The sequence below is a fragment of the Haemorhous mexicanus genome, chromosome 8 (genome assembly GCF_027477595.1).
Source record: "Haemorhous mexicanus isolate bHaeMex1 chromosome 8, bHaeMex1.pri, whole genome shotgun sequence".
Lineage (NCBI taxonomy): Eukaryota > Metazoa > Chordata > Aves > Passeriformes > Fringillidae > Haemorhous > Haemorhous mexicanus.
The window spans coordinates 15,228,586-15,254,571 of NC_082348.1; the positions used below are offsets into that span (position 1 = coordinate 15,228,586).

A 25,986-nucleotide genomic window follows, 5' to 3' on the forward strand; every position below is an offset into this window, starting at 1 on the left:
TTCCTTTGCTGGTGCTGGATAAGCAGCACTGTCTCAGGGCCGCGACCCCAGCCAGGCTGTTCCCGTCACCTCTGCAAATGAGTCATCTCCCAAAGCCACTGACCCACTGCCAAAGGAGCTGCTGCTGCCCCAGGGCCAAGATCTCAGTCCCCAGGAACAACAGGACCATTTCCAAGCTGCCAAGCACCCCGGCAATGCTCCCACACTTGTCTCCTCATCCCGAGAGACAGGACTCAAACATCAGAGGACTGCAGGGAAGGAAGAGCAAAAGCACAGAAGAAAACGGTTAAGTTTTCCAAGCCCCATAGGCTGAGCTGTGGGGGGCAGGTTGCTTCACTGCAATCAGAACATGGCATCAGAAGGGGCTGTGCTCAGCCCAAGCATCCCCAGCCCTAGAGCATCCCTCAGCCTTCAGCCTACAGAAGTGTTTTAGAGGGGATGGCGGGGCTGTCATCTTTTTAATGGGTTTCCCAGTTGACTGGGTGCTCCGTTGCACTGCTCCGGCCCGAGTCGTGCTGTGCCCACATGTGGCTGCTCCTCTGGGCTCATTGCTCAAGCTGGTCACACAAACCCAGTCCACACAAACCCACCGTGACTGAGACAGGGTAAGTCAGAACAGAGATGCTGCGCTGGAGGAGCGGACACAAGCTGCATGCAAAGAGCATCCCAGCCTTCTGCCCCTCCTGCCTTTGAAACTGTGAGCAAGAAGTGACGTGGTGTGAGTTTGCCCTCCTGATGTTCAGTCCCTCCTGCCTTCCTCCCACTCGCCTGCCACTGCAGTTTTGCTTCTCTTCATGCCATGCCAGTAGGAAAAATGGGGAGATGCAGGATGGGATGGGGTCATAGCATGCCTCTCTCTTCATCCCACCTCGGGATCCCACCAAAATAACACCCCAGTGAGTGGAGGGTGGGAAAAAGCCAAGAAGAGGGTGCCAAGCATGTGATGCTGAAGTAAGTGGAATGCTGACAGCAGCATGGAGTGGCAGGATGTGGAAGAGAAAGGAGGATGGAGAGGAGGAATGGTTAAAATGGAGGTGGGTGTCTGGAACCTGGAGCTGTCTGACCCTTGGCAAATTTCTGGCTTGCCCAGAGCCACCCACCGAGCCCCTCTGCCTCCCGGAGCCATGGCACTTACAGGTGTTGGAGTAAGGGGTTTGTGGTGACACAGGGAAGGCTGGGGTGGGGGGAGAAATCTCACCGCCGCTGGAGGGTGGGCTGGTGGGGGAGGCACCCTCCATCTCCTCGAAGGCTTCCTTGTAGCTGTGGAGGTGAGGCTGGGGAGAGCAGGAGAAAGAGTCAGTCCCATCCTTACGAGGGGCACAAACCTCTAGGACATCCCAAGGAGAGGGCAGAGGGGGCAAAGGGAAGGGTTTCATCTTCTCCCTGCTAACTACCACCACCACCATCACCAGCACCACAAGAGGCAACACTGATCCCCAGCTCTGTGGATGCTGTGAATGCTGACCAAGCCATCCCCCTCCCTGGAGACACATCTCCCCAGGCAGCCACCCCCCAAGCCCAGCAGTCCTCTACTCCAGCCCACCTCTTTGGGCCTCCCTCCAGGGTTGGCTGCGATGGTGCTGACCACCTCAGGTGAGAGCACGGTGGGGCTGCGGGGCGAGCTGGGCTCTGGCGAGCTCTTCTCATAGTGGCTGTCGCTGGGAGTCCGCTTGCGGGCGGGAACAGCGCTCTCCTCCAGAGGCTTCTCCCGGGACTGCACCCCTGCAGGGCAAGCACAGGGCGGCAGAGGGGTGAGGAGCTGCCAGCTGAGATGGGGACCAGCAGGAGATGCTTCAGGCCTGACCTGAGAGGTCTCAGCTTCCTCACTCACCTGCATCAAACCCCCAGACCAGCATGGGTAGCTGGAGGAGATCTACCCTACAACAGTGACCCCAGACCAGGTGATAGAGCAAGGCAGGGTTGCAGCTAGTGGCTGAAATGCTGCACTAGCCCTCCCAAGCACCATTAGATTTTTGGGGACAACAACTTCCAGCAGTGGGTGCAAGGGGCAAGAGCATCCTGAGATTAGTCCAGACAGCCCATCCCTGCAGAGCAGGGAACCAACAGGGCCTCCCGACAGCATCATAGTGGGAAATGACCAAATCAGCCAGCACAAGGACAGCTGTATTCAGCCTGCATCCCTGCACCCACAGCCAGATGTGGCTTCAATCACAGCAGTGGAAAAAGCCTGGTTTTGTGAATCCCCAAGGCAGAGGGAGCACTGGATAAAGAAGAAAGATCTCATCAGAGGAATGGTGCAGGGAACCCTAAAAAAACACTGCTGCTCTGTCCCCAGTGCCAAAGCCTCTCTAAAAGGAGAGATCAGCACCTCCCCTCCATCTCCCCCCAAACATCTTTCCCAGATCCCAGCAGTATAAGCCACCAATGTTCACAGGCTGGGGGAAAGAACAGAGTGACCAAGTCACCACAGAAGATTGAGTTTCTTGGGCTGTGGAGATCCCCTTGGCTGGGATAAAGTCGAGGAACACAAACTTGGCACAGGGCAGGGCAGCTCTCCCAGCACCTGACAGTGCCCAAACACACTTTCTATCCCACCTCACCTGGTTAAGAGGTTAATCTGGGCTCGTGGGTGATGTTGCTGAGTTCAGCGCACAGCAACCCCACCGAGTACCATGGGCACAGCTCAGAGCCCCATGAGACTGACACTCCTGCCCACTAGCAGAGGTGACAACACTGTCCCTTCTACTTTTCCCACAATCGTTTAGCACTCATGCTCCCCTTGGTCAGGACATTAGGGAACAAAAAACGAGAAAAAGGAGAAAAAGGGAAAAAAAAAAAAAAAGAAAAAGGAGAAAGGCCAGCATCACGCTCCAGGAAATGCACTTTTCAAACACCAACTCCTTTCCCACGGGCTGGCGGAGGAAAACCAGCCATCAGCTGCTTCCCCTCACTCCCGGGGCTCCGCATGGGACCCACCCTCGCACCCGCTGACCTCCCCTCTTCCCTGCTCGGCACACACACCAGAGCTTTCCCGGCCCGGGGCAAGGGCTGGGAGGGCAGCGGGGAAGGAGGTGGCCTGGGCGCATTTCTAAGTAATCAGCCCAGTGAATGGCAACAACAATAAAATCGCGGCTCGGGGGGAGAGGCGGCCAGGCTGCGAGGCGGGGGACTCGAGCCAACGGGGCTGGCTCCAGCCGCAGAGGCGGCCTGGAAAATTCCACTAAGAGCAGCTTTGAAACACAACTCCCGATCCTTTCTGCAGGTGCTCACCGGCACGGGAGATGGCCATTAAAAAGACCCGTGGAGAGAACAGGGGGACAGGGAGGGTCCCTGGGAAGCTGTCTTGCACGTATGGGCAGCATTGCATAGGGCCACCCCATATCTTTTGTCCTGCTCTTCACTTAAATGGAAGAAAAAAAAAGAAGAAACTGAAGCTCACAGTTGCGAGCATAGGGAAAAACAAGATATGGGGCGGGGGGGGGGGGGGGAAGCAAACTCTCATATTTTCTTTTTATCCTTCCAGTTTGTGCACTATGGTTTCTCCTGAACACTGCAGGAGCATCACCAGGAGGATCCCTTGGCCCATTCCAAAGTGAGCTGCAGGGCCCAAGCACTTCGTAGAGGCAGGGACTGGCCCCTCGAGCTGTGCACGCCTGCCTTGCTTTGCAGTTTCCATTTGGGAAGCACTAAACACGGCAGATGGATGGAGCCTGGCTATCAGTGCACATCACACATCTGCAGCACGGGACTCCCTCCCCTGATCCATCCCCAGGGCTTCACGTCACCTAACCACAGGGTGCTGGATCTGGCCCATTGGGACACCCAGGAGCTCAGCAAGCCCTGGCTGCTCCACTCCCCAGACATGGAAAGCGGCCGGGGCCACAGGGAGGGGAGGGAGGAGAAGGGAAAAAAGGGACTCATTGTTCAGGAGCGGAGAGTGGGAAACTTCACAGGCCGCCCGGAGCAAAGCCTGGAGGAAACCCAGGCTCTGAGCACAGCTCCCCCGACCCCCTGGGTGATTTATGGGATGGAAACTATGCTTGAAAAACAAACTCTCCTTTCCCCAGCTTGCTTTGCCCCCTCAGCAGACACACAGCCTCCTTAGCCATGGTACTGTCACTGGACTCCCAAGGACGCTGTGGCTGGCTGCAGGATGGCAGATTCCTGTTCACAAAGGGGGAGCAGGAGCCTGCACCCGACTCCTCACCCTCTCACCCAACACCTGCGGCACTGTCACTCCTCCTGCTGCTAATTTAAGTGCCTAACCTAGTACCAACCCACTGCCTTTAGATTCAGCACAGCTCCAGGGCTGGGGAAGGGCAGGGAGCACAACAGCTGGGGAAGGAGGAAACAGGAGCAATGGCAAACCCAGGTAATTTTGCAGCTGGGGAGCCAGGTTTTAGACCAAATCAGGAGGCAGCTGCTTCTAGGCCATGAGATTCTAGAACTACTGCCTGGCAAGAGCCAGGTCATATCCCCACAGTGGACAGGAGAGAACAAAGAAGCATCCCAAGGCCCTTGGGATATGGTAGGGGACACACAGCACCCAGGGAAGAAAGATGCAAACTCACTCCCTGCCTGCATGAGGAACAGATGCTGTCCTGTGCTGCTCCTCACCAGAGCCCAGCTCACCCCATCCTGGCACAGATTGCTCCCCACATCCTGCCTGATTACCCCAAATGGGTATGATAAAATACCTTACTCTGTGCTGAGGACTGGGAGGGTTCAAACTTCTTTGGTCCTCCTGGGAAGAAACCCAAGGTGCCAGTGGGGAGAGAAAGGTCACACAGAAAGATGGTGACTCCCCACTCCATCTCCCACCTTCTCCTTGTCCTGCAACAAGTGGGTGCACAAGCACCAAGCACGTCACCAGCACACATCACCCAGGGCAAACTCACCTTCAAGGAGCAAAAGTCACACTGCATGAAATCCAGCCCCAGCAGCCCACACCCTCCAGCTGCACACCAAGACATGGGGATCCCTAAACTGACATAGGAGAGACCCTCCTGGGCTGACAGCTGGCTATATCTGGGTTCTGTGGAGCTGCATACCAGCCCTTGCTTCCCAAGGGGGTCAGCTATGGTCAGGGCAAAGCTTGGAGGGGATGCAGCAAGGGTCCAGAACTGGCCCAGCAATGAAAACCCCACCAGCAAGCAGTGCCAGGCTTGGATGAGATGCAAAACCAAGCGTGGGCAGGGGAGTCTGTACCCAGGGCCAGGGGCTCCCCATCACTGGAGGAGCTCAATGGGAGCCCTGACCATCACTCTGCTGAGAAAAGGGATCAGTCCTCCATGGAAATGGTCTCTTGAGCCTCCCTCCATCCCGCATCCATGCAACACACAGATCACTCAGCATGCATAGAAGAGGAAGGAAGAATGAGAGGGAAGGAGCAATGAAGGGGAAGGAGAGAGAAAAGGTGGGAAAAGGAAGGAAGGATGAGAGGGGGGAAAGAATGCAAGAGAGGGAAGGAGAAGAATGCATGGGGAAGGCTGGAGAACAAGGAAGGAGGGAAAAGGAAGGAGGTGGAATGAACGAACCAGAGAAGGACCGCTGCTGGCTCAGAGGAGGACGGGGGACTTTGGTGCTCTTGTTCAGTTCCCTGAGCTTGGCGTTGTACTCTGCCAGCATACCAGGACAGGGAGTGCAAGGAGGGTGGGAGGTCACAGAGGACAGACACAGTCCCCCACAGAGAGAGGAAGGGGCAGACAGGACAAATGTCACAAGATACAACATGGGGGGAGAGAGAGAGAAAGAAGAGAAAATATTAGCTGGGGTCCAACAGATGAGTCTGGGGTCATTTGGGGTCTGAAGGAGCTCGGTCTCTGCTTGGAGCTGCTTTTCCATCAGCCAACCTGCCTGGCTCCAGGCACCACATAAACCCATATGGGAAATCAGTGGTGGCTCCTGGTCACATATAGCCTTGTGTAACACCACAATTGCCCCATCACCATCCTCTCAGGGATGGCACCATGCAGGTCCCCTTCATCACAGAATGCTCAGGGCTGGGACAAGATGGGGTGACCCCAGATGCCTTGCTAGGAGATGAGAGGGGTCTTAAAGGATGACAGGACCACCTCCCCTCTGTGGGGAGATGCTGGGCATGCCAGCGCTGCCCTGTGTCATCTCTTCCCCTCCATCATCAGTGGGAAAAAGGAATGGGAGCATTCCCCCACCAAGAACGGAGGAGGTGTGAGATGCTCCTCATCTCTGTGCCAGGACACACAGGCAATTTATAGCAGCAGGGAATGTAAACAAACATGTCCATGCCCCACGGTCCCCGCTGGCTGTCCCCTCCCAGCGCTGGCTTCAGGACACCTCGTTCCCGCCAGAGGTCAGGCCACCCGCCTGCGCTGTCCCCACCTCAGCACAGAAGGCCCAGCTCCAGCAGAGACAGGTGGCCACAGGCTGGGGACCATCCCCCACATGCCTCTCTCCTCCCTGGGAAACCCAGGGGCTACAAGGGGACGACAGTGACCCCAGCCCAGCCCTGAGGACCTGACTGAAGGTTCGGGGGATGGATGTTTCTGGTAGACACCATCAAAAATCCATTTCCCACACACTGCAAATACTCTTCCTCCTCTCCTTAGAACTGTCTACTTTTCCAGTCCGTTTTAATTCTTCATATGGGGCGGCAGGGGAGGGCAGGCATGTGCTGTTTGTAATATTAAATCCAGACATACAGCGCGGTTTGGGCATCCAGTGTCCTTAGGTTTGTTTAAATTCTTTGCAAAAGCCCCATGACCTTTTGTGAATCTAATCTGGATCACAGAGGTCAGGTCCAGACGGATGCAAACTTCCTCCAACAACTCTATGACCCTCCTCAATCTCACTCCTGCCACTTGTACCCCTTCTGCCCCCCACCCTGTGACTCAGTCCCTACTCCTGGGAGGTTGATGCTGTTGGATTTTTCCAGCCAAGCCTTTTTCCCCTCCCTCTAATGCCGGGCGAGTTTCTGGACTGAGCACAGAGTTGGAAGGGACGGAGCTGCCAAGCCCCAGCATCACGAGCTGGCCCACAGCCCCAAACCCTTCCCAAATGTCACTCCACAATTGAACAACTGCAGCCGAAGCAGTGGGAAGGGAGGGCACCAAGTTGCCACAGCGCCATGGCACCTTCTTTCTGGGCAGCTGGGACACTCTTGTGTCCCCTAAGCTAGAGCTGCAGGAGGGCAGGGGATTGGTGGATGCAGCTTGCCCTCCACAGCACAGAGCTAATGTCTCCATCCAGCCACAGCACTGACACTCAGCAGCGCATCCAGCCAAGCACCAAACCTCTCTGGTAGGGCTGGGAAATGTCTTCCCAGCCCCTGACCACTGCCCCACAGCTAGGTCCAGATTCAAACCACCCTGGGCCAAGCTGGGCAGAATTATAGCTGACAGACAAAAGCCTAGTTCCCAAAAGCCTTGTCCCCACTCCAGCAGCACCCCAGCTGCCCAAGGAGGAGGTCTGAGCACCAAACCCAGAAATTCAGGGGGGAAAGAAGAGACTGAAATCAGGGATGAGCACAGAGATATCAAACACAAGGCAAGTGAAGTTCTCTGCTGGGACCCTATACCAGATCACACTCCAGGCAGGGAGAACGTCATATCCAAGTGGGGTCCAGGCAGGACAACCTCAGCCAGAGATGAAAACATTTTCCCAAACTCACCATATTCTCACCAAAAGAAAGATATTCCCATGAGATGCAGTGACTGGCCTAGCTACCAGGGACAGACCAGCCCTGTTACCCTAACAGGATAGAGTGGATCTGACACTCTCAGCCACCCCTTCCCACCTGTGGGGAATGCTGCTGCAGACAGCAAGCTGCAAACGAGGATCCCAGCAAAGAAGAGCAGCACAGGCTGCTCCCCTGCCCTGCATGTCTCCATGGCAGGTGGCTCAGTCCCAAGCCCAGATCCAGCACGGACAAGGAGTCTCCGCATCACTTAACCCCAGCTCTACCATGCATGCCACCCCCATGTGCTCCAGCACCTCGGGACATGCGATCCTCCCCATCCCCCCAAGGAACCAAAGGATCCTACCTGCCACCCTGTGGGCCACCAGGCCCTCCAGATTCAAGGGCTCTTCTGCTGACCTTGACAGGTCTTCATAGCTCTCCGGTCCCTTCAAGGGCATCTGGTTTTGTGCTGGGACGGTGGGGGAAGGTGGGGAGGAGGTGAGTTGCTGCTGAGACCCCACGGGGCTGTAGCACAAGGTGGTGAGTGGGGCAGTGCCCATCTGTGCTCCGGCCGGGGCATGGCTGTAGCTCCTGGGCTCTGGCAGTGGTGCCAGCTGGTAGCTGTAGGGTGAATAGGTTTCCCGATAATCATGCACCCCGTAGTCCAGCTCTCCAGGAGAATAGGCTTTGCCCCCGGGCTCAGCGACCACGGGGCTCACCGACGTGCCTAAGGACCTCGGCTGGGCCACCTGTGGAGTTGGCCGGGCGTAGAGGCCAGCAATGGGCTGGGTCGAGAGGGAGGAGGGCAGGGGTCCGGCTGGCTTGTCCTGACGGGAGGTGGCAGGCACACTCTGCGACTTGTGGACGGCAGGTGCGAGGTCCAGCATGAGGACATCCAATGCTTCAATGGACTGCTCAATCTCCCGGCGAGAGGGAGCCCGGGGGAATTCAGGCATGCTGTGGCTGTGTGGGGGCACCGTCTGCAGCGGGCTGGGCTGGGGGCTGCAGCTAGAGATGCTGGGGCTATGGCTCTCCATGCCACCTTCCTGCAGCCGGGAAGGTGGCCGGCTTCCTCCTTGCTGTTGCCAGGAATTCAGGCCCCTCTGCACAGCCTCCCGGCTGCTGGTACTGCGAGCTGGGGCCTGGGGCAGCGCCGGGTTCACGTCGTACTTGGCAGTGTCCACTGCCGGGAAGGACCGGGAGCGGTAGGTTCCGGGGTGGTCGTAGGCGTACAGATAGGGCTGGGAGCTGGGCAGTGGCTGAGGCTGGAGCCACCCTGGGGCGTGGGAGCCCGGTAGGCGCTGTGGGTAGCCAGCCAGGTGCTCCTGAGCGGATGCCGAGGCCCGCAAGGAAGGCAGCGTGTCACGGAGGTGGTGGCCCATCAGGGTGTTCTGGTTGTTGTAGGGGTAGCCACCATTGGAGAGCGGCTCGCCATCGTACAGCCCCTCCTTCAGCAGCTTCTCAGCCCCATTGCAGCTCGAGGGGCCATTGGGCAGAGAGGACAGGCTGCCCACCCGAGGTGCCTCCTGGTAGCCGGTCTCACTGGCAGTGGTGGTGCCATCCAAGGAGGAGAGCGTGCCCAGGCTGCCCACACTGTGCCCATCTTGGTTGGGCAGCTCATCATCCAAGATATCCGTCTCCCGCTCGGCCACCAGTGCCGCAGCGTTCCCATTGACGTGCACCTGAGCCGGCACCACGTGGCGGCCTGGCATGGCGGGCAGGCGTGCCGGCACGGGGCCGGGCACGTGGTTGTGCATGGGCGGCACGCTCTCCAAGCCAAAGCCAACAAGGAGACGATCCAGCTCCTGCTTCTCCTCAGGACTCAGCACCGCCTGGCCACTGGGTGCCCCAGTCACCCCCGGCTCATCGGTCCGGTCAGTCTTGGTGGAGGCGGTGGAGTTGCCCGAGTCGCTGCTCACTGAGAGTGTGTGCTCGACGTGGTTGGGTGCTGCCGAGAGCGGGAGTCGGGCAGCGTTGACGGCACCGGTGCTGCCGTGGAGGGAGTCCTTCTTCTTCACTTTAGCGTAGAGGCTCCCATCCAGGGGCCCTTGTGTGTGCCCAACCTCTGCAAGGGGAGAAACGAACACGAGACCCCAGATCAATTGCTGGCTTTCTGCACGAAGCTAATGGGTCCCATTAGCCGGTGATTTCGATTTCTTCCGTGTGCCAGAACACTTAACGACCAGCATCGATGTCTCCTCGGCACCCTCCACACTCCCACCGGCGCCACCATGCAGAGACATCGCAGCCAGGTCCTCCCCAACCCCATGCACCCACAGCCCCCCAGATTCACACGCAAGCACTGCCCGCTCCACTGGGATCCACCAAATATCCCGTGGACTATTTCCAGGCATCATTCCTGGCAATTCTCCTCCACGGCTGGCAGGGGCCGGGGCTGCCCACACAGTCAGCGATCGCTGCTCCACAGGGCTCATCCAGCCTCAAAGGGCCATGTGGCACCACGGAGGCAAAAAGGGAGGGTGGAGGAGATGCACCACATGCCGTCCTCCTACGGGTGGAGGCAATCAGTATGTGGCCTCGTAGCTCTTTGTGTCTCCAGCTGGATGGATGTACTCAGCCCACAGGTGAAGGACAGATGAACCACAGACCCACCTTTCCTTCCCCTGCCCACTCTCCTCCCAGATAATGCATGGATCCAGCCACACAGACATCCCTGACTTTTTCTTCCCTGACTACCGACAGGCTCTACAGACAGGGAAAGAACAGAACCCTTTCTGTTCTTTCCCTTCCCTCTCTCAGGCCAGGTCAAGATGACCTCGAGCTTCTGCACCGACACTGCCACAGCCCAACCCTGAACATGCAGCATCTCCTCTGCAGGAAGGTCGTGACAGCATGATTGAAGTCCAGTGTGGGCAGCTGGCTCTGCTCCACAGCCCCAAAAGGCTGAGGGCAGCCAGGGCATGGCAGCATCATCACCAGTAATCCTGCACTCAGTTCTGAGCCCCTCAGCTTCCATCACAACCGTCAGCACCAACACCACAACCAGCTGCACCCCTTAAACCTTTCCAAGAGGGGCAGAGAGATTTTGGGGGTACAGAGGGACCTTGGCCACTGACAGCAATGGGAATAGTTCCCAAGCTACATCCCCCCCCTGCCAGAGCTGCACAGCACGGACCAGGCTGCAGAGTTTTGTTTTTCCAGCTCCCCGACAAGGTTTCCTGGAAGGTCCTGCGAGCAGTGTTAAACACTTGCTTTTGGAGGAAAAAATGACTCTTCCCTGGCAGGGGGCCAGGCAGCTGACTCAGGGACGGAAGACGGCCCTAACACGATAGGGTGAAATCAGAGCGGTCCTATCTGCAAGCAAAACACTTCCGAGCCGGGACAGCTTAACCAGGCCCCCGCCGCCGCACCCGCACCCCAGCAGCTCCCATGCCAACAACCCCCCTCACCACAAAGCACAGGAGGGCAATAACACTGAGCCCGGGTCCTACAAAGTCAGGGCCCTCTCCTTGTTGCTGATTTTCTACTCCTGAATCCCTATTGGCAGTATCCCAAGGAGGCAGCTGAGCCCCAAAGCCTCCCGTTGACTTGAAGATGTCTCAGGACCACGCAGTATGGTCCTCTCTGAGCACTTGGTATGGGAAAGAGTGAGAATTTCTCCCAGAGACTCAGAGCTTCTTCATCCAGCCAGTAAAGCCAGGAGCCAGCAGCAGTTGTCTCCACAACACCTCCCATACTGGGGAAAAGGGTAAGAGAGGGAGGGAAACCCTTTCCATGGAGGGAAAAAAAGAAAAGCAGCATATCCAGGGGCAGTGTCAATGCTGGACAGGCTGAGACACTGCTTGGAGACAGGGGGAAAGGCACAGCCCCTCTTTCTGAAGGCAGTGATGGTGCTGGCTGGTCTCAAGAAACAGGGCAAAAGCCAGGATGGGGGCTGGGAGAACAACGGCAAAGGAACAGAAAGGAAAAGGGAATAAATAAATATAAATGCAACCACGTGGTGCCAAGGGAGAAAATAGACAGGAAAGGCTTTAATTACTCTTTGGGCTGGGTACTACCCCACGGCTGGGAGAAATATCTCCAAGAGAGGTGAGAATGGGGCACAATGCAGTTCATGGCAGAGACAGAAAGCCCCAACTGCTACGTCCCACCTTCCCCAGAACCTCTGACGAGGAGGGGACACAGCGGGGCTGGAGGCCCCCCCCCCACCCCGCCGAGAGCAGTAGCAGGGTAGTAAGCAAGGAACAGCCTGTGACAGCTCAGCCATCAGCCAAGCCCTTGTCCTAAGTCTGCTCTGCCCCACACCTGATTGTTCATCCTGTCCTCAACCCCATGTACCTCCTGGGCTCTGATAACACGAGAGAAGTCCTGCTATTGCTGCCACTCCGAAGCCTCCTCCACTATCCCTGGGCCACACTATCTCTCATATGACTATATGACTTTGTCACCTGAGAAGTTGAATATAAAATAAAATAAAATAAAATAAAATAAAATAAAATAAAATAAAATAAAATAAAATAAAATAAAATAAAATAAAATAAAATAAAATAAAATAAAATAAAATAAAATAAAATAAAATAAAATAAAATAATAAAACTGAGGGATAAAGCAACAGAACGCCTTAGCCAAAACAGCCACCTCAAAGCAGCAGGCTCTCAGCACCCCATTTGCAAAGAATCTGCAGCTCCCAGCAAGGTCAGATTTCATCCCTGAAGGTCGGAGTAGCTCCTGCCTGGCAGACTGTGCCATCCCATCGTGGGCTGGGTTTGCCCTGGGCTCAGCCCCGTACACAGCTCTGCCACGGCTCTATCTGCTCCAGCTGTACGGAGGCAGCTGCGGGAAGCACCGAGCCCAGCCTGGTCCCAGCCCTGCCGCCAGGCTCGCTGCCCTAGAGGAGAAATGCTCTGTCCTCCCTCTCTAGCACCCTGTGACTACATCCAGTAAAAAAACTGGTCCAAGACAAGTGTGACAGTACCGAGGGGGTGAGCTTGCAACCCCAAAATCCCAAATCCTGTCCACGGCTCTGCACCGGTGCAGAAGATCAGCCTGAAGCATCACCGTGTCTCCCCCTGCCGTGCCCCCAGCAGCATCCCACCTGCTGCCTCCACTCCCCACTCAGAGTTCTGGCCCCAATGCATTTCTGGAGCATCAGCCCGCAGGAAAGACCTGGGGTCGCGGGACCCCTTGCAGGATGTAGGGTGTGAGCAGAATCTCACAGGGAAGAGTTTAGCCTCTCCGGTTTTATCCTGTAACCAGATAGGATGGCACGGAGCAACCCTAGTCCAAGCCGTGGGTCACCACAACCATGAATTCACCAGCCAGCCCCGAGTCCAAAGAGAAGCAAAGTCAGGACTTACCAAAAGGGACGGGGATTAAAAGATCCGCGACGAAGGGAAGGAGCAGGCAGCAAAGTCCCTTTCCTTCACCCCTTCCAGCACCAGAGCCTTCCAGGGGCACCCGGTGTGGTGGCAGCTCCAACGGCGTCCACAGCCAGCCCCGTGCGTCCGTCCAGGACAGGAGCCGACGGCCTGGAGCTGGCTTGGGCTGGCGTTTGTCCCTTTGGCTTTGCTTTCCCTCTCGCGGAGGGAGCTATTCCCTTCCAGCGCCGTGTCCCGCGGGGCCGCGAGAGGGGTACCGGGACGGCGGCGGGGCGCCGGAAGGGGTGGGATACGGGGAACCCCGGGACACGGGGAGCTGGAGGAGAGGATGGAGGAGCCGAAGGTGGGAGAGGCCGGAGATGGGATGGAGGAGAGGAGGTGCGGCTGTGCTCCCCTCCGCCCCAGACCACACAGGGACCACAGGGAGGAGCGGGAGGGGAAGGGGAGCGGCGCGGGGAGGGCGGCGGGGCGGCCCAAGCTCCAGCCCGAGTTAACCTCGGTGAGGTGCGGAGAGGGTGGGAGCCATGGAGGGAGGACAGCCAGACAGACAGCTTCCAGCTATGAATATTAACTACTTCCTCCACGGGCAGGGCTCCGCCGCGTTAACTGTTTCCTAGGCAGGACAGACAGCCGGACAGCTGGACAGCCTGCCCACCTTGCACCATCCACTGAGCATCACCCCGCTGGGTGACCCCCTCATTTGGGACAACCAGCCCTGCCCAGCCCCTCTGTGCATTCACCACACCTGTCCCCAAAGAGCAGCGACACATTCAGGGTGGGGATGTCCTTCCAAGCCACACATGATGCTGAAACCCAGATGGGTCTGCAAATTCAAGTGTCTTGCTGGAGACTTGAGTTTCTCCATCTGAAATAGCTACACAGCTAAAGAGGGGTGGAAACCAGCCATGGACAAGCCACCGACCCTGCCGACCCATTTTCACAATCCTCTTGCCTGCCCTGCCAGCACCACGAGCATAGCACGGACATTCCAGCCCTGTTTTTGGGATGTACACACTGCTCTGTGACAGGAGGTATGGCATGATCCTATCCACTCCAGAGCTCTCTGAGACCAAACTGCTTCACCCCAAGCAAAATCCGTGCTGGAATGGTGCTCACAATTTGCTCGTCCAGGTGACAGCAAGCCCGCCCCACATCCAGGCCCCTGCCTGAACCCATGCTCAGGACTCCACTCCTCAATTGATCCAATATACTCAGCAAAACGTGAGGCTCCCCCTGCTCTAATCCCCCAAACCACGTTTCCCACACCCCCACGGATGACGGCAGGGGATGAGAGCAGTGTTTCCAGCCGGCCCCCTGACTCACAGCCCTGTTTGCTCCCAGATGCTCCCACACGCCAAGCCAGCGTCCTTCCAAAACCTCCTGCTTATTTTTTGTCCCAGCTGTCTCAGCTGCAGGAGGGCAGAGCTCCCCACTCCTGCCGTGGGACACCCCCAGCCCTAAGCACACAACTGCTACAAGTTTTGACTTCAAGGACAGTTTAAAGGTGGAAGAGAAGGGGCTGAGTTTCTACCAGCTGGTCTCTCTTTCCCTGTATCCCAGCCCTGCCTGGTTCCCGTTCCAGTGGGAACAAACCCCACTCCCCACCCTACATGACAACCCCAAATACCAGGTCAGAGGACAGATCCTGCCTGGGAATAGCCACAAAATGTGTAGCCAAGCCTGTAGATGCTTCAACATTTCACCCGTGGGGAATAATCAGTAGCAAGGGGGACACTCCCTGTGAATTCCTATGCAGATTCCCACTGTCCTCCAAAATGCCCACCTCAACACACCCTTACCTTGCAGCAGATGGAGCAGAGAGCAGTGGAGAGGGGCAGAATAAGGAAAGGGAAGTGAATTCCTTTAGCTTTAGTCAGCTGGTGAAGGCAAAAGGAGAGCCAGTGGTTCCCCTCCCCACCAAGCCTGGCCTAGGGACCGATCCAGCCGCCGGGGGAGAGCAGCAGCCCACCAGCAGCTCCAGCAATGGATTTAACAGCTCTGGCCTGGACCATTTGGCTCTCCACCTCTGCACAGCCTGGCCTGCACTCCTGGGCAGCCCCAGCCCCTCCTGATAAGTGGGACAGGATTTGACCCCACTAGGAAAGGTGTACCCCATGAGATGCTGGCCCTCCTGGGGAACAAACAGATGACAGCGATGCCATCAAGGGGCTTTCTCCTGCATGGAAAAGCACAGGATCAGCATCCAGCTCCATTTGTGGGGCTCCAGGACCCCCTGACCTTTGCCACACGTGGCTGAGGCTCTGATGTGACCTCCCCTCATTAGAAGGGTGAGATGCTCATTGCAGTCTCCACCCCAGCCCGCCCTGCCCTGCAAGTGGGGATGTGTGGGAAGACAGGGATGAGCTGCAGGGGAGTCCTATGCCAGAACCATGACTCAGGTGGGGATTTAGCAACTCTCTCGCAGATGCTGGATCTGGCCAGGCCCTGGTCACTCTCTTCCCAACCTGGTAAAGAGACAGGGCAGGCACTGCCAGCCCAGGGTGGGTCCAAGGACCAGTGGTTACAGGGAGCTGCTGCAACCATTTCACATTTTCTCACACCACCCCAGGATGGCAGAGCTTGGGGTTCCCCCAAAACAGTCACACATCCAGACCTTGAGGACAACCTGTCCACCGACTCCATGCCAGCCTCAGCACTCTGTTCTCTATCAGCACTGGTTTTCTCAGCAAAACCAAACCAGGCCATAAATTATCTCCAGACAGAGTTACAGCACCTGCAGAACCCCAAAATTTCTCTGCAGTGATCTTCCAACCAGCTGGAAGCCCAGCAGTGCCACATCCAGCTGCCAGCCTCCTCCTGCCTCTCTGGAGCCAGCCTGACACCCCAAGGAGAGCTACCATAGTGCTGGCAACTGCAAAATCAGCCAGAGGATGAAGCATGCCATCACCTCCCTTCAGCCTTCAAACATCCTCAGCCAATTAAAGGCCATGGGGACTGCAGCAAGCACCTGCCAAGCAGCCACCACTGACCCCAAAGCCCCTTCAAGGAGGAGGAAGGAGGGCAGGCAGAGCACTTGCCTTCCCCAGGCTGTGTGGACATGGCTGAGGGGCAGAAGGACTGGCTGTGGGGGCATCCCACTCTCCCTAAGGGCCACAAGGCAACCCAAACACGGTGAGCAGCAGAGACCCTGCCTGAGTAAAGCAGGAGGGTGAGTTCACTGATGGGGCCAGCCTGTCCCTTGAAAGTGGCTCACAGAGAGCCTGTTGAATCCAGCTGTGTCCCCTCAGCCAGAGAGCAAGATGTGATGGTACAGATCCCCCTCTCATGCCCCCTGCTCTGGAAGAACTTAGTCAACAGATGACCCCACTGCAAATAAGATTCCCCTTCTCCAAGTCCCCAGAGATAAGCACAGCAGAGGTGAGGGGAACACCAGGACAGGCACCATCCCCAGCCACCCGCCTGTCCCTCCAGCTCTGGGGTCCCACAGGACCATCCCACCCTGGCAGGCACCCCCCAGCCCTTATGGGTGCTCCATGCTGAGATAAAGCTGCTGGAGAAAGGGCATCCACATCCAGTGAGAGCGGCCGTGGCCAGCGGAGAGGCGGCATGGGGGAACCCACCGTGTGGCAGGCGATCCCGATCCCGTTGGCCCGGGCTGCAGCGGCTGTCTGCGGGGAGCCTTCGGCGGGTGGCAGGACGGGCGGTGGCGGGGACAAGGAGCAGCGGCTGATCCCAGCCCGGCGTGGGTCCTGGTGCCAACCTCACCCCCCTCCACCCCCGGACGCCGCTTGCTCACGCCTGGTGGTGCCAAAAATGCAGCGTGCAATTCCCTGACCAAATAAGGCAAGAACGACCATAAACAGGGACCCCCCCTGCACAGCCAGACACCAGAGTCCCCATCCTGGCTTGGGACAGGCTGGAAAAGAGGAAAAGTGACAACAGAGAGGGAAAAAGATGGGAGCCCCTCGAACCCACACTGACTCCCACCACCACTGCTCAAAGTGCCCCATGGGACAGCTGGGAAAGACCCCTTATAGATGGGCTTCTTGCAGCTGCTTCTGCTGGCATAGGTCAGAGGGCAGGCTTCTGCCTGTGACTTCACCCTTGCACAGTCCCGGATCATCTCCAAACTGGGACAGTGTTTACAAATTCAAGGTGCCCTCACTCCCTATTGCCACCCTTCCCAGCACAGAGGACAGCCCAGTCGTGCATGGAGGGACCTCCACAGCCCTGACACCTGCTAAGACCCCTAAGGGGGAATGGAGAGGAGCCCTAGGGTACTTCTGCAGCCCCAATATTCACCAAGACCCCCATGAGAGTACAGAGATGAGTCCTAGGGTACCCCTGCAGCCCTGTGAGGGGCTGGGGTGCAGAAACTTTGGCCCAGGGTCCAGAGGGGAACATGCAATGAGGCACTCAGGTCTGCAGGCAGGAGGGGACTGCCATGCAGTCTTGCCAGCTTGAGCTGGACCCACAGCTCCCCAGCTTGCACATAGCCCACAGCTGAGCCTGCACATCACGAGTTGCCTGTTTACTGGCCTGTGCCAAGGCAAGTGCCCGTGCCAGCTCCACAGAGCTGCCCCAGGTCTGGCTACATGTGACCACCACAGCACAGACACTCTCGCCGCCCCAGGCACCCAGCACCCCCACCCTCCACTGCGAGCACCGCCATCCACTGCTCCCACTCAAAGCAGCCGGTGACCTTCAGGGACACCAGGGACCGCAGCTGTCCCTGCTCCAGGGACATCTCTCCAGATCTGGCCAGGAAAGCCCAGGCATCTGCTTGGCCACGGGTGGCCTTGCCTCCAGGACAGGGGCCTACCACCCTTTGACATACAAGTAGTGCCCATTCCTGCCAAGTGGGTGACAGCAGTCAACTTGCTGCAACATAATGGGTGCTCAAAGGGCTTATCCCAGCTCTGAGAGATGCAGCAGACCCTCAAAGGTCAGGAAGACATCCTCATCCCCTCGGAGCAACTAAGGTACATCTACATCCTGCCATGCTTGCAGCGTGATGAAGTAGCTGGGATAACTAATGGCTCTGCAGACATGGGATTTGGATTTCCTAAAGCTCTGCGGCATAAACTAAGGCTGGACTCTGCTTGCACAAACAGTACTTCGACAGCTAAATGCTGAAAAGAAAAGCCTAAGCTCTCTGGCACTGTGGCAGAAGGCAAAGTCCACGACATCTTGCTCTCCTATCCCATGGCCACACTGCTCCCATCAGCAGCTCCCACTGCCCAGCAGTGTCCCCTGTCCTGGGGTAGGGGGTATTTCCATGTGGACACTTTGGCCGACCACCTTGTGAGCCCTAACCTTTCTCCAGGTGCTTGCTGGGCAGGGGTGGCTCAGCGCAGGCCCCCTCTGCGCTGTCCTCGCGCTGGATGTTGAAGTTCTCGTAGGAGTCCCACCGGATGAGTGGGTCGGACGTGTTGTAATCCACAGAAACACTGGGCCCGTTCTCCAGGTGCTCCATGCCTGGAAAGAAGCAGGATGGTCAGGTAGGATGACAATGGAACCAGCAAGGATGGGATGAGGGAATAGGTGGAGAAAAGTGCATGCAAGAAAAAAGTGCAGAAGCCATAGGGCAAGGCAGGAGGCTCCTGTAGGAAAGGCAGCATCAAGAGATGGATGAGCACAAGATGACATCGAGACTCACAAACAAGGTGTACAAGACTCCCTGGGGCTTTTGGGATTGCCTAGAGACCAGCACACAGGCTGGCAGTGAGTGTGCATGAGTTTGGGCTTTCTGAGCAAGGGAGTCCTTCATTCCCAAACATTCCTTCCACTCTCTCCTGGGCCACCAAAGGCTTTGGAGAGCAGCCTCCTGGGGAAGAGAGCGAGAGAGATAGGGCTTCCACAGGTGCTCCTAGATCAGCCTTACTGCCTGGATGTCTCACCCTACCCTGGTGACAAAGGGACTGCAATGGGGCAGGTGGAGGTCACAAGGGAGGGACCAGGATATACAGCTGAGGAAAAGGAAAGGAAACAGCATCCACCTCCAAACCCCCATGGCACTGAGCCAGCCATACCTTGGATCTTCTCAGGGCCATAGGAGAACACAAACTCCACCTTCCCATACTCAGGGAAGCGGTCATCTGGCAAGGAAAGAGCAGAATAAAGGGACAAATTATTTCCATCCATAGCTCCAGTAGTAGCCAGCCACCCCAAACATGCCTGCAGACCAGCTTGAGGCTGGGAGCTGCTAGGGGATATCCCTGCATGGGGCAGTGCATCTTAGCCCCCAGAACAACCCCGAGGCAGCCCCTCTGCAGCAGTAATGGTTTTGGCACTGAAAGGATGACAGTACCACCACTTCCCAAGCAACACCACACCCTGCAGATGGAGTAGGGGTGCCTGTTTTGGCGGGGGTGGATCTGGGATGGGTGCCCAGATGTCCCCATGATGATACCAGAGTTACAGGGGCAGAAGGATGAGGGAGTTTGGAGCAGGGAAGTGCCAGGGCAGTTACCTCTGAAGGCCTCATCCAGGTCCTCCTTGCCAAAGACGACGTCAAGATCATGCACAGCACACGTGTGGAACTGCACACGGAAAATCACATCACGGGTAGGGCTGCGAAACTTCTTGTGGTAGCACTTCAGCTGCAGAGGGAAACATGTTTGGGCCATCAGGATAAGCCCCCAGGTCTTAGCAAGGGGGAATCTGGGGGTCCTGAGGCAAGGCAAGCACACAACCCCTGTCTGCTTCCTACTCCAGGAGCTGAGCTGATGATCCTTACCAAGATATCGCCCTTGAGCAGCAAGCCAGGCTCAATGGTGATGCAGATGCCCGTCTGGCTGTCTCCTTGCACATTGCTGCAGAGAGGAAGAGCAGGAGGATGTGAGCTGTGGTGCAGAGACGCCCCCCCTGCCCCGAGAACTCCTAGCACCACCTCAACCAGCCCTTCCACCCAAATCCAGGCAGAAAAGGTGCAAAGCACAGAGCTTGCACTCCCTGTGACTGAGAGGGGTCCCATCCACCACCTAAAGGAGCACCCATTCCCAGTGGAAGGAGGATGGGGAGGGGAAACTGAGGCACAGCTCGGCAAGGGTGCAAAAACCGCTGGGTGGGAGGGTTTGCCCAGGTTCCAAGTGCCGAGGCTGGGCTATCAGCCATCCACCTGGCTCCCACGGCTCAACTGGGGCTTAGGAGGGAGAAATCTCTGGGAAGACTCTTCTCCCTGCCTCAGTTTCCCTGCAGGAAGCCCTCCCCTCTCAGTGCACTGCCGACAGGCTGTCGACGGGCGGTGGCGTCAGCAGCGAGGAACAAGGGAAGAAAGGAGTAGGATTTCACAGGCAAGATAAACCTGGAGTTTATTACAGGCATCCCATAAACAGTCTATTAAAAGCTGAAAGGCAAGGCTGGGATGGCAGTAAATCTCAGCTAACGGGGACCCACGGCTGTATAGAAGTGAGATCCTGGTCCTGGGGGTTGAGATGGGAATATCCCAGAGGTGAGGTGCTCTGGTCCCTCCAGGGAGACCAGGAGCCAGGGGTCCCATCCAGACTGGGATGTGGCACTGGCAGAGTGCCTTGGAGGCCAGAGAAATCAACTCTGCTTTCCTTCTGCCAGTGCCTGCTCCCAAGATCAGCATCAGAAAAAAATTGTGGGGAGATTAAAACAAGGGGAAAATCTTTTTTTGGATAAAGAAAGGATATTAGCTCAGCTGTTTAGAGCACGGTGCTAATTATACCAAGGTTGTGGGTTCAATCCCCATATGGGCCTTTTACTTAAGAGTTTGACTCAATGATCTTTGTGGGTCCCTTCCAACTAAGAATACTCTGTGATCTGCAAGGACTAATCCAGGCAGGAAGAGCAGTTCTGTAAGCAGGGAGAGAAGAAATGCCTTCATCTCCCAGGGTGCCTTCATCTCCCAGATGTCTCCATCCCTTTCCCCCCCTCCCTCCGGGGACACCCAGCCCCAGGCTCCGGCAGCCCCAGGCTCCCTCTGCTGATACACGGAGTCACTACAGCCCTCTCAGCAGAAGGGTCCAGTATGGCCCAGTACAGCCAGTCACCACCTCCAAAAAAAAGGAAGCCCCTTTTTTTCCCTGGCCCCCAAACAGACTAAGCACAGAGCACAAGAGCGCAGGGGACTTGTCCTCGATCCACTCCATCCCCCCCCGCTTGCCATGTCCCCCATGCTGGGCAGGAGGAAAGCCCCATGGAGAGGAGATAGTTACTAGATTCCCGAAGTGTAGACGGGCTGCATGGCCTGGTAGATTTTCAGGAAGGGCCGACAACCTGGAAGACATCAAGGCGGGGAGAAAAGGCGCACTGCTGTTAGCCGGCTGGGCGGAGGGGCCAGGGGAGGGATTAGTCACGGGGGAGAAATCCAAACAGGGAGGGAGCCAAAGCAAACAGCCGCTCCCTGCCCCAGCCAGCCCACACCGACCAAGGGCAACATCTGCAATGGGCAGAAAGGATGCTGTGGATGAGCTGAGAAAGGGCACAGCCCTCACAGTTTGGGTCCTGTAGGACCTAGGGCAAGTACTGGGCTGGGGATAGGGGTGGGATGATGATCTGGGTGAGGTACCAGCAGCAGATAGGGTACTGCATCCCAATCACCAGTGTGGAGCCATCCTTGGAAAAGCTGTCAGAAAAACATTGTCACCCCATAGCTCAGGTTAGTGCCCAGCGTCAGGAGGGCATCTCTGCCAGAAAAGGGTAGCACCCTGCTTTTATGAGTGAACAGTCTCTGAGAGGAAAAGGGAAATTCAAATTGCCAAGGAAATGGCGGAAAATATCCCCCAAGGAGGACAAGCCTGACCAGGCAGTGTGGGATGGTGGTGTGGGAAGAAGCAGGCTGGGGAAGCAGCTGGGGGCACCTACCGCCTTTCGACTCAAAGTTGGGGATGCCGTGCATGATGACGTGGTGGAGGAAGAGGGGCTTGTTGTTCATCTTGATGCTGCCAGAGAGGAGCCCACTGAAGTAATGGATGTACCTGGAGGGCAGACAGGCAGCTCAGGGGCAGAACCCACAGAGGAACATCCACCTTGGAGCCCTGCATCCAACCACCCTATGGGGAAAAACCCAGCCTGCAAAGGTGTGCCAGGACCCACCTCTTCTGGGATGGCTGTCCCACAGGTACCACCTTGTCCTCATAGAAGCGCTTCATGGCAAACCTGTCCAGAGCCTGGTCAGCACTGTGGGCATGAAAGGGCAGATGTGGCTGAAGGAAAGTATGGGCACCAGCACCCCAGCACCACTGGGATGGAGGCCACCAGTGAGCCCCAGGGCCACCCCAGGATCTCATGTCTCTCTCACCTGGCTGAGATGTTGCTGTAGTGCATGTAGGCAGCCACTACCACCCCCAGCCGGCCACGGTTCCCCTGCAGGCACGCAGCAGAAGGGGTGTCACAGGGGCAGCAGGGCCTGTGAGCACCCAGGCACAGACATCCCACAGAGGCACACACTGATCCCTCTAAGCATACACCAGCCCACAAATGCCCCAACCCTTATTAGACACACACCAATCTACACATATGTGCTGACACCAACCCACACCCCAAACCACAAACCACCGCATTCTCCACATCTCTCAGCCTCTGAGGCTGCTCAGCCCAATCCCTGCAGCCCCACAGAGCCCCAGTGCCCCCCTGCTGTGCCCCAGGGGTGGGTCCTGCCCACCTTGTTGTGCAGCACCACCACGTTGTGTGCTGCTGCGTTGAGCCACGTGTCCATGGCTTTGCAAATGCTGCAGATCTTCTCCAGCGCAGGGGTGTGCATGTCAGGCCATCCAAAATCCAGCACCTGAACAGGGGAACAAAGAGCCTGGGGTCACAGGCACGCCCATGTGGAGCCTGCCAGCAGGCAAAGCCCATACACAGGGTAGGCATTACTGTGCTACTCTGACATGCACCCTCCCATTCCCAACCCCACTGCTCAGATCCCTGGTCCAGGGAGGCCACCATGGTCCCAGGTCTCAGGCCCCTCACCCCAGGTTACTTGGCTCAGCTTCTGAGGGCTCCCCCACTATCAGAGGGATGAGGACAACGCTTTAGGGAGGTCTCCACGAGATTCCAAACAGCCAGTTTTGGGCTGAGAAGGGGGGCTGGGAAGGTAATGGGAGTCAAGCTAAACTATCACGAACTCAGTGTGAAGTCTCAGTGTTTTTCTCAGGGTTTTTCCCAGCTGGATAAAATAGAAAGGTGCCTGGTTTTCCCCTAGACATCTTGCAGCAGGGAGCTGGTCCTGCAGACAGGCCTGCCCCTGAGACCTCCCTGCTCCACACAGCTGCGACCCACCTTGGGGTGAAGTTTGTTGACATCACGTCTCCGCTCAGAGAGGTTGAAAAGCTTGAGAGAAGATGAAAAACAGAGTGAGAGGACATCTTCCTTGCTGTCACCTCACCTCTCCCTCACCCCAAGGCCTTCCCAAATCCTGCTATGAGAGGCTTCCCCAGACACGTTACCCTGAGTAACATTTTGCCACACGGCAACACAATGACCAAAAACTCCCAGGAAGGAACTGGTAATCTTCCATGAAGAAAAAATCTATCCAGCATGGTGCAAAGACCCTCCCTCAACAGAGCCCAGATGGAGACAGGGATGCAGTATCCATCCCCAGCAGCTGAGCACCCCAGCCCCTCCAGCAGCCTGACAGGGACCTGGCTGTGCCCCTCACCACATAGTTGTTCCCATGCTTGGACTTGAGCATGTGGGCCACTTCCCGGAGGTTGCTGGAGTAACTCTGCTCCTCGGCTGCGCTGGGGTAGGAGACAGCGATGATGCGCTCCGTGATGTACACCAGGTCCAGCTCACAGCTGCTCTCCATGGCTGCAGTCAGGCTCATGCTTCTGGGCAAGGAAGGGGACTACTGTTAAGACACAGCACGGGGAGGGGACACAGGGACCCTTCCCCACCCTGCAGGACAGGCTGGAGCACATGGGGACACAGCTGCCTGCAGCCTGTCCCCTGGTCCCAGTCCTCTTGGGGTATCTTGGGGACCCAGGTTGGGGATGGTGGGTCATAATTCCTGTGTATTCTTCACTGGAGCATCTCCCAGGTATAGCACCTTTGGAGAAGAAGGTCTTGGTGGGAGGGAGCTTCAGGCAGAGCAGAGATAGTCATCAGAAGGGGAAACTGAGGCAAGTACCTGGATGTTTTGCAGCGTGACTGCCCACTCCTGGGGGATTTTGTGGATTCCTAAAGAACCAGAGAGGAAAAGCAAGTTACTGCCATGATCCAGCCACAGCCAGCACATGGGTCTTGCTAGACTTGGGTGTGATGGTGCTGCCAAAGCATCCCACTTCCACCACACTGCACTGAGCATCCTAACACTCCCAAAATATCACTGTCTCCAAAGCCCACCAAGCATCCCAATGCCACAAGCAGCTTGACACATCCCACATGCAAAACTAAACTTTCACAACCCCAGTGCTGCTGGGACCAGCTGCCATGCCCACTGTGGTGCCAGTGCCTTGCCAAAGGGTCTCAGAGGACCTTTTGGGAAGATGCTGAGCAGGTGGACACAGTCTCAGGCATGTCACAAGTCCCTCTTGTCTCCATCAGGCTGTGGGCACACCTGGTGGGACAGAGCTCCTTTGCTTTGGCCCTGCATGGAGCAGGGGCAGGTTCACTGCCCAAGCAGCATCGAGGAGCCAGCCAGGCACGACAGTTTGCTTTGGCCCCAGCTCCACCGAGCCAAACGCCTGGAGGAAATGTTTGAGCTCTTGGAGCAGGAAACTTCTATTTATGCATGTTCTCCGGCCTCGAAAATTTCATCTGCAGCCGGCTTGTTCTGTGACTTTGTGACCTCAGCCGAAAAACAAAGCAGGGTTTCCAAAAAAAGCCGCTGAGGAAAAACACACTTGCACCTCATTAGTTTTAGTATCTCCAGCTAATAAGCAGAAGTCATTTAAAGACTCATCTCACGCAGGCAACATGCCTGGAAGGATCAGAAATAAGAGATGCATCCTGCAGCTGATTCTCGGGATGCCCCATTGGTCCCCAGAGCTGCAAGACTGCTGCTACTCTCCTCAGGGCTGCAGCATCCCACAACCAGCACACCAAAGGGCACAGGACGAGGTGGGAGAGCAGTTTCCCTGACATCCTTCACCTGCCACCTTCTGCCCACCCAGCACAGTCCCAGAGCTGCTCCCATGCACAGCCAGTGTCACCCTCCACCAGCCTTGCATGCCCCTCTCAAGGTCAGGTTGTCCTGCAGAGCAGAGCCACACTCAGCAACCCTGGGGCCTGGGGACAATGTCACCCCTCCCAGCCAAAGCAGTTCCAGAAGGCAGCAGCTTTGCCTCAGTGCCCAGAGGTGCTTGAACAGTAGTGACAATTCCCCCTCCAGTATTTCCTCAGGATGTCCCAAAATGCCTGCTCACCCCATAAAACCCCCAGCATTGCTGGGGGCAAATAAGGAGTTAAAATGCAACAAAAAGAGAGGTAAAACCTTTTCTGGGAGAGCCAAGGTGCGTGGAACAAGCCTGAACCTGAATACGGGCTCATCCCTGCATCACCCACCAGTGATCAGGATGTGATCCCCACCATGGCTTGTGCAGTGCCTCAAACTTCCATTACGGAGATCTCTGGGGTCCCACACCCACACCCACAGCCAGGGGAGCCCCATCAGTCCAAGTCATGTCATCCAGCTGTAGCAGCTTCCCAAAACCACAGCCTTTCCCAACAGAGAGCTGACAGGGGGAAACCAGGAATCATCCCCAGCTCCCACATGGGTAAACTGAGGCATAGGAGGGCAAGCAAGGTGGGGACACCAGAGTCCTTCTCCCTCCCCATACCTGGACAGCAGTGAGCCCTTTGCTAATCCATTTCCACGCCATGGCAGGTCCACTCCTGGCACCCTCCAGATCCAGGAGAGCGGGTGCCCACAGCCAGGGCCCTCCAGTGTCCCCTGTCCCGGCAAGAGCCCTTGAGCTCTGCCCTGCTCCCCGGGCTCTGCCATGCTCCCCACCCCCAAACCGCAGCAGCGCTGCGTCTCTGCCGCCAGCCCCTGCACGAGGAAGAGTCAGCCTGCAATCAGCTGATAGGAGCTGTGCTCCTGTTATTAAACACTCCTGCCTGCCACTGGGCTGGGAGACCTTGCAAACGTCCCCTGGC

General features: G+C 57.0%; 1 protein-coding gene across 16 annotated transcripts in view; it reads right to left on the reverse strand.

Annotated features, from left to right (window-relative positions):
- TNS1 (tensin 1) overlaps window positions 1-25,986 on the reverse strand; it is a 66,357-nt gene that overhangs the window by 17,495 nt on the left and 22,876 nt on the right. For 5 of the 16 annotated variants that reach the window (XM_059852814.1, XM_059852813.1, XM_059852822.1 and 2 more), the window contains 16 exons: window positions 24,017-24,066; window positions 23,546-23,717; window positions 23,167-23,217; window positions 22,550-22,672; window positions 22,187-22,251; window positions 21,982-22,065; window positions 21,751-21,863; window positions 21,102-21,162; window positions 19,658-19,733; window positions 19,391-19,520; window positions 18,951-19,016; window positions 18,235-18,396; window positions 7,983-9,683; window positions 5,499-5,579; window positions 1,544-1,722; window positions 1,136-1,274 (listed from right to left, as the gene is read on the reverse strand). In XM_059852814.1, coding sequence (XP_059708797.1) covers window positions 1,136-1,274; window positions 1,544-1,722; window positions 5,499-5,579; window positions 7,983-9,683; window positions 18,235-18,396; window positions 18,951-19,016; window positions 19,391-19,520; window positions 19,658-19,733; window positions 21,102-21,162; window positions 21,751-21,863; window positions 21,982-22,065; window positions 22,187-22,251; window positions 22,550-22,672; window positions 23,167-23,217; window positions 23,546-23,717; window positions 24,017-24,066 — 3,253 coding nt within the window. The remainder of the gene's footprint in view (window positions 1-1,135; window positions 1,275-1,543; window positions 1,723-5,498; window positions 5,580-7,982; window positions 9,684-18,234; window positions 18,397-18,950; window positions 19,017-19,390; window positions 19,521-19,657; window positions 19,734-21,101; window positions 21,163-21,750; window positions 21,864-21,981; window positions 22,066-22,186; window positions 22,252-22,549; window positions 22,673-23,166; window positions 23,218-23,545; window positions 23,718-24,016; window positions 24,067-25,986) is intronic. The other 11 variants (XM_059852812.1, XM_059852823.1, XM_059852825.1 and 8 more) reach the window with 6 other exon arrangements.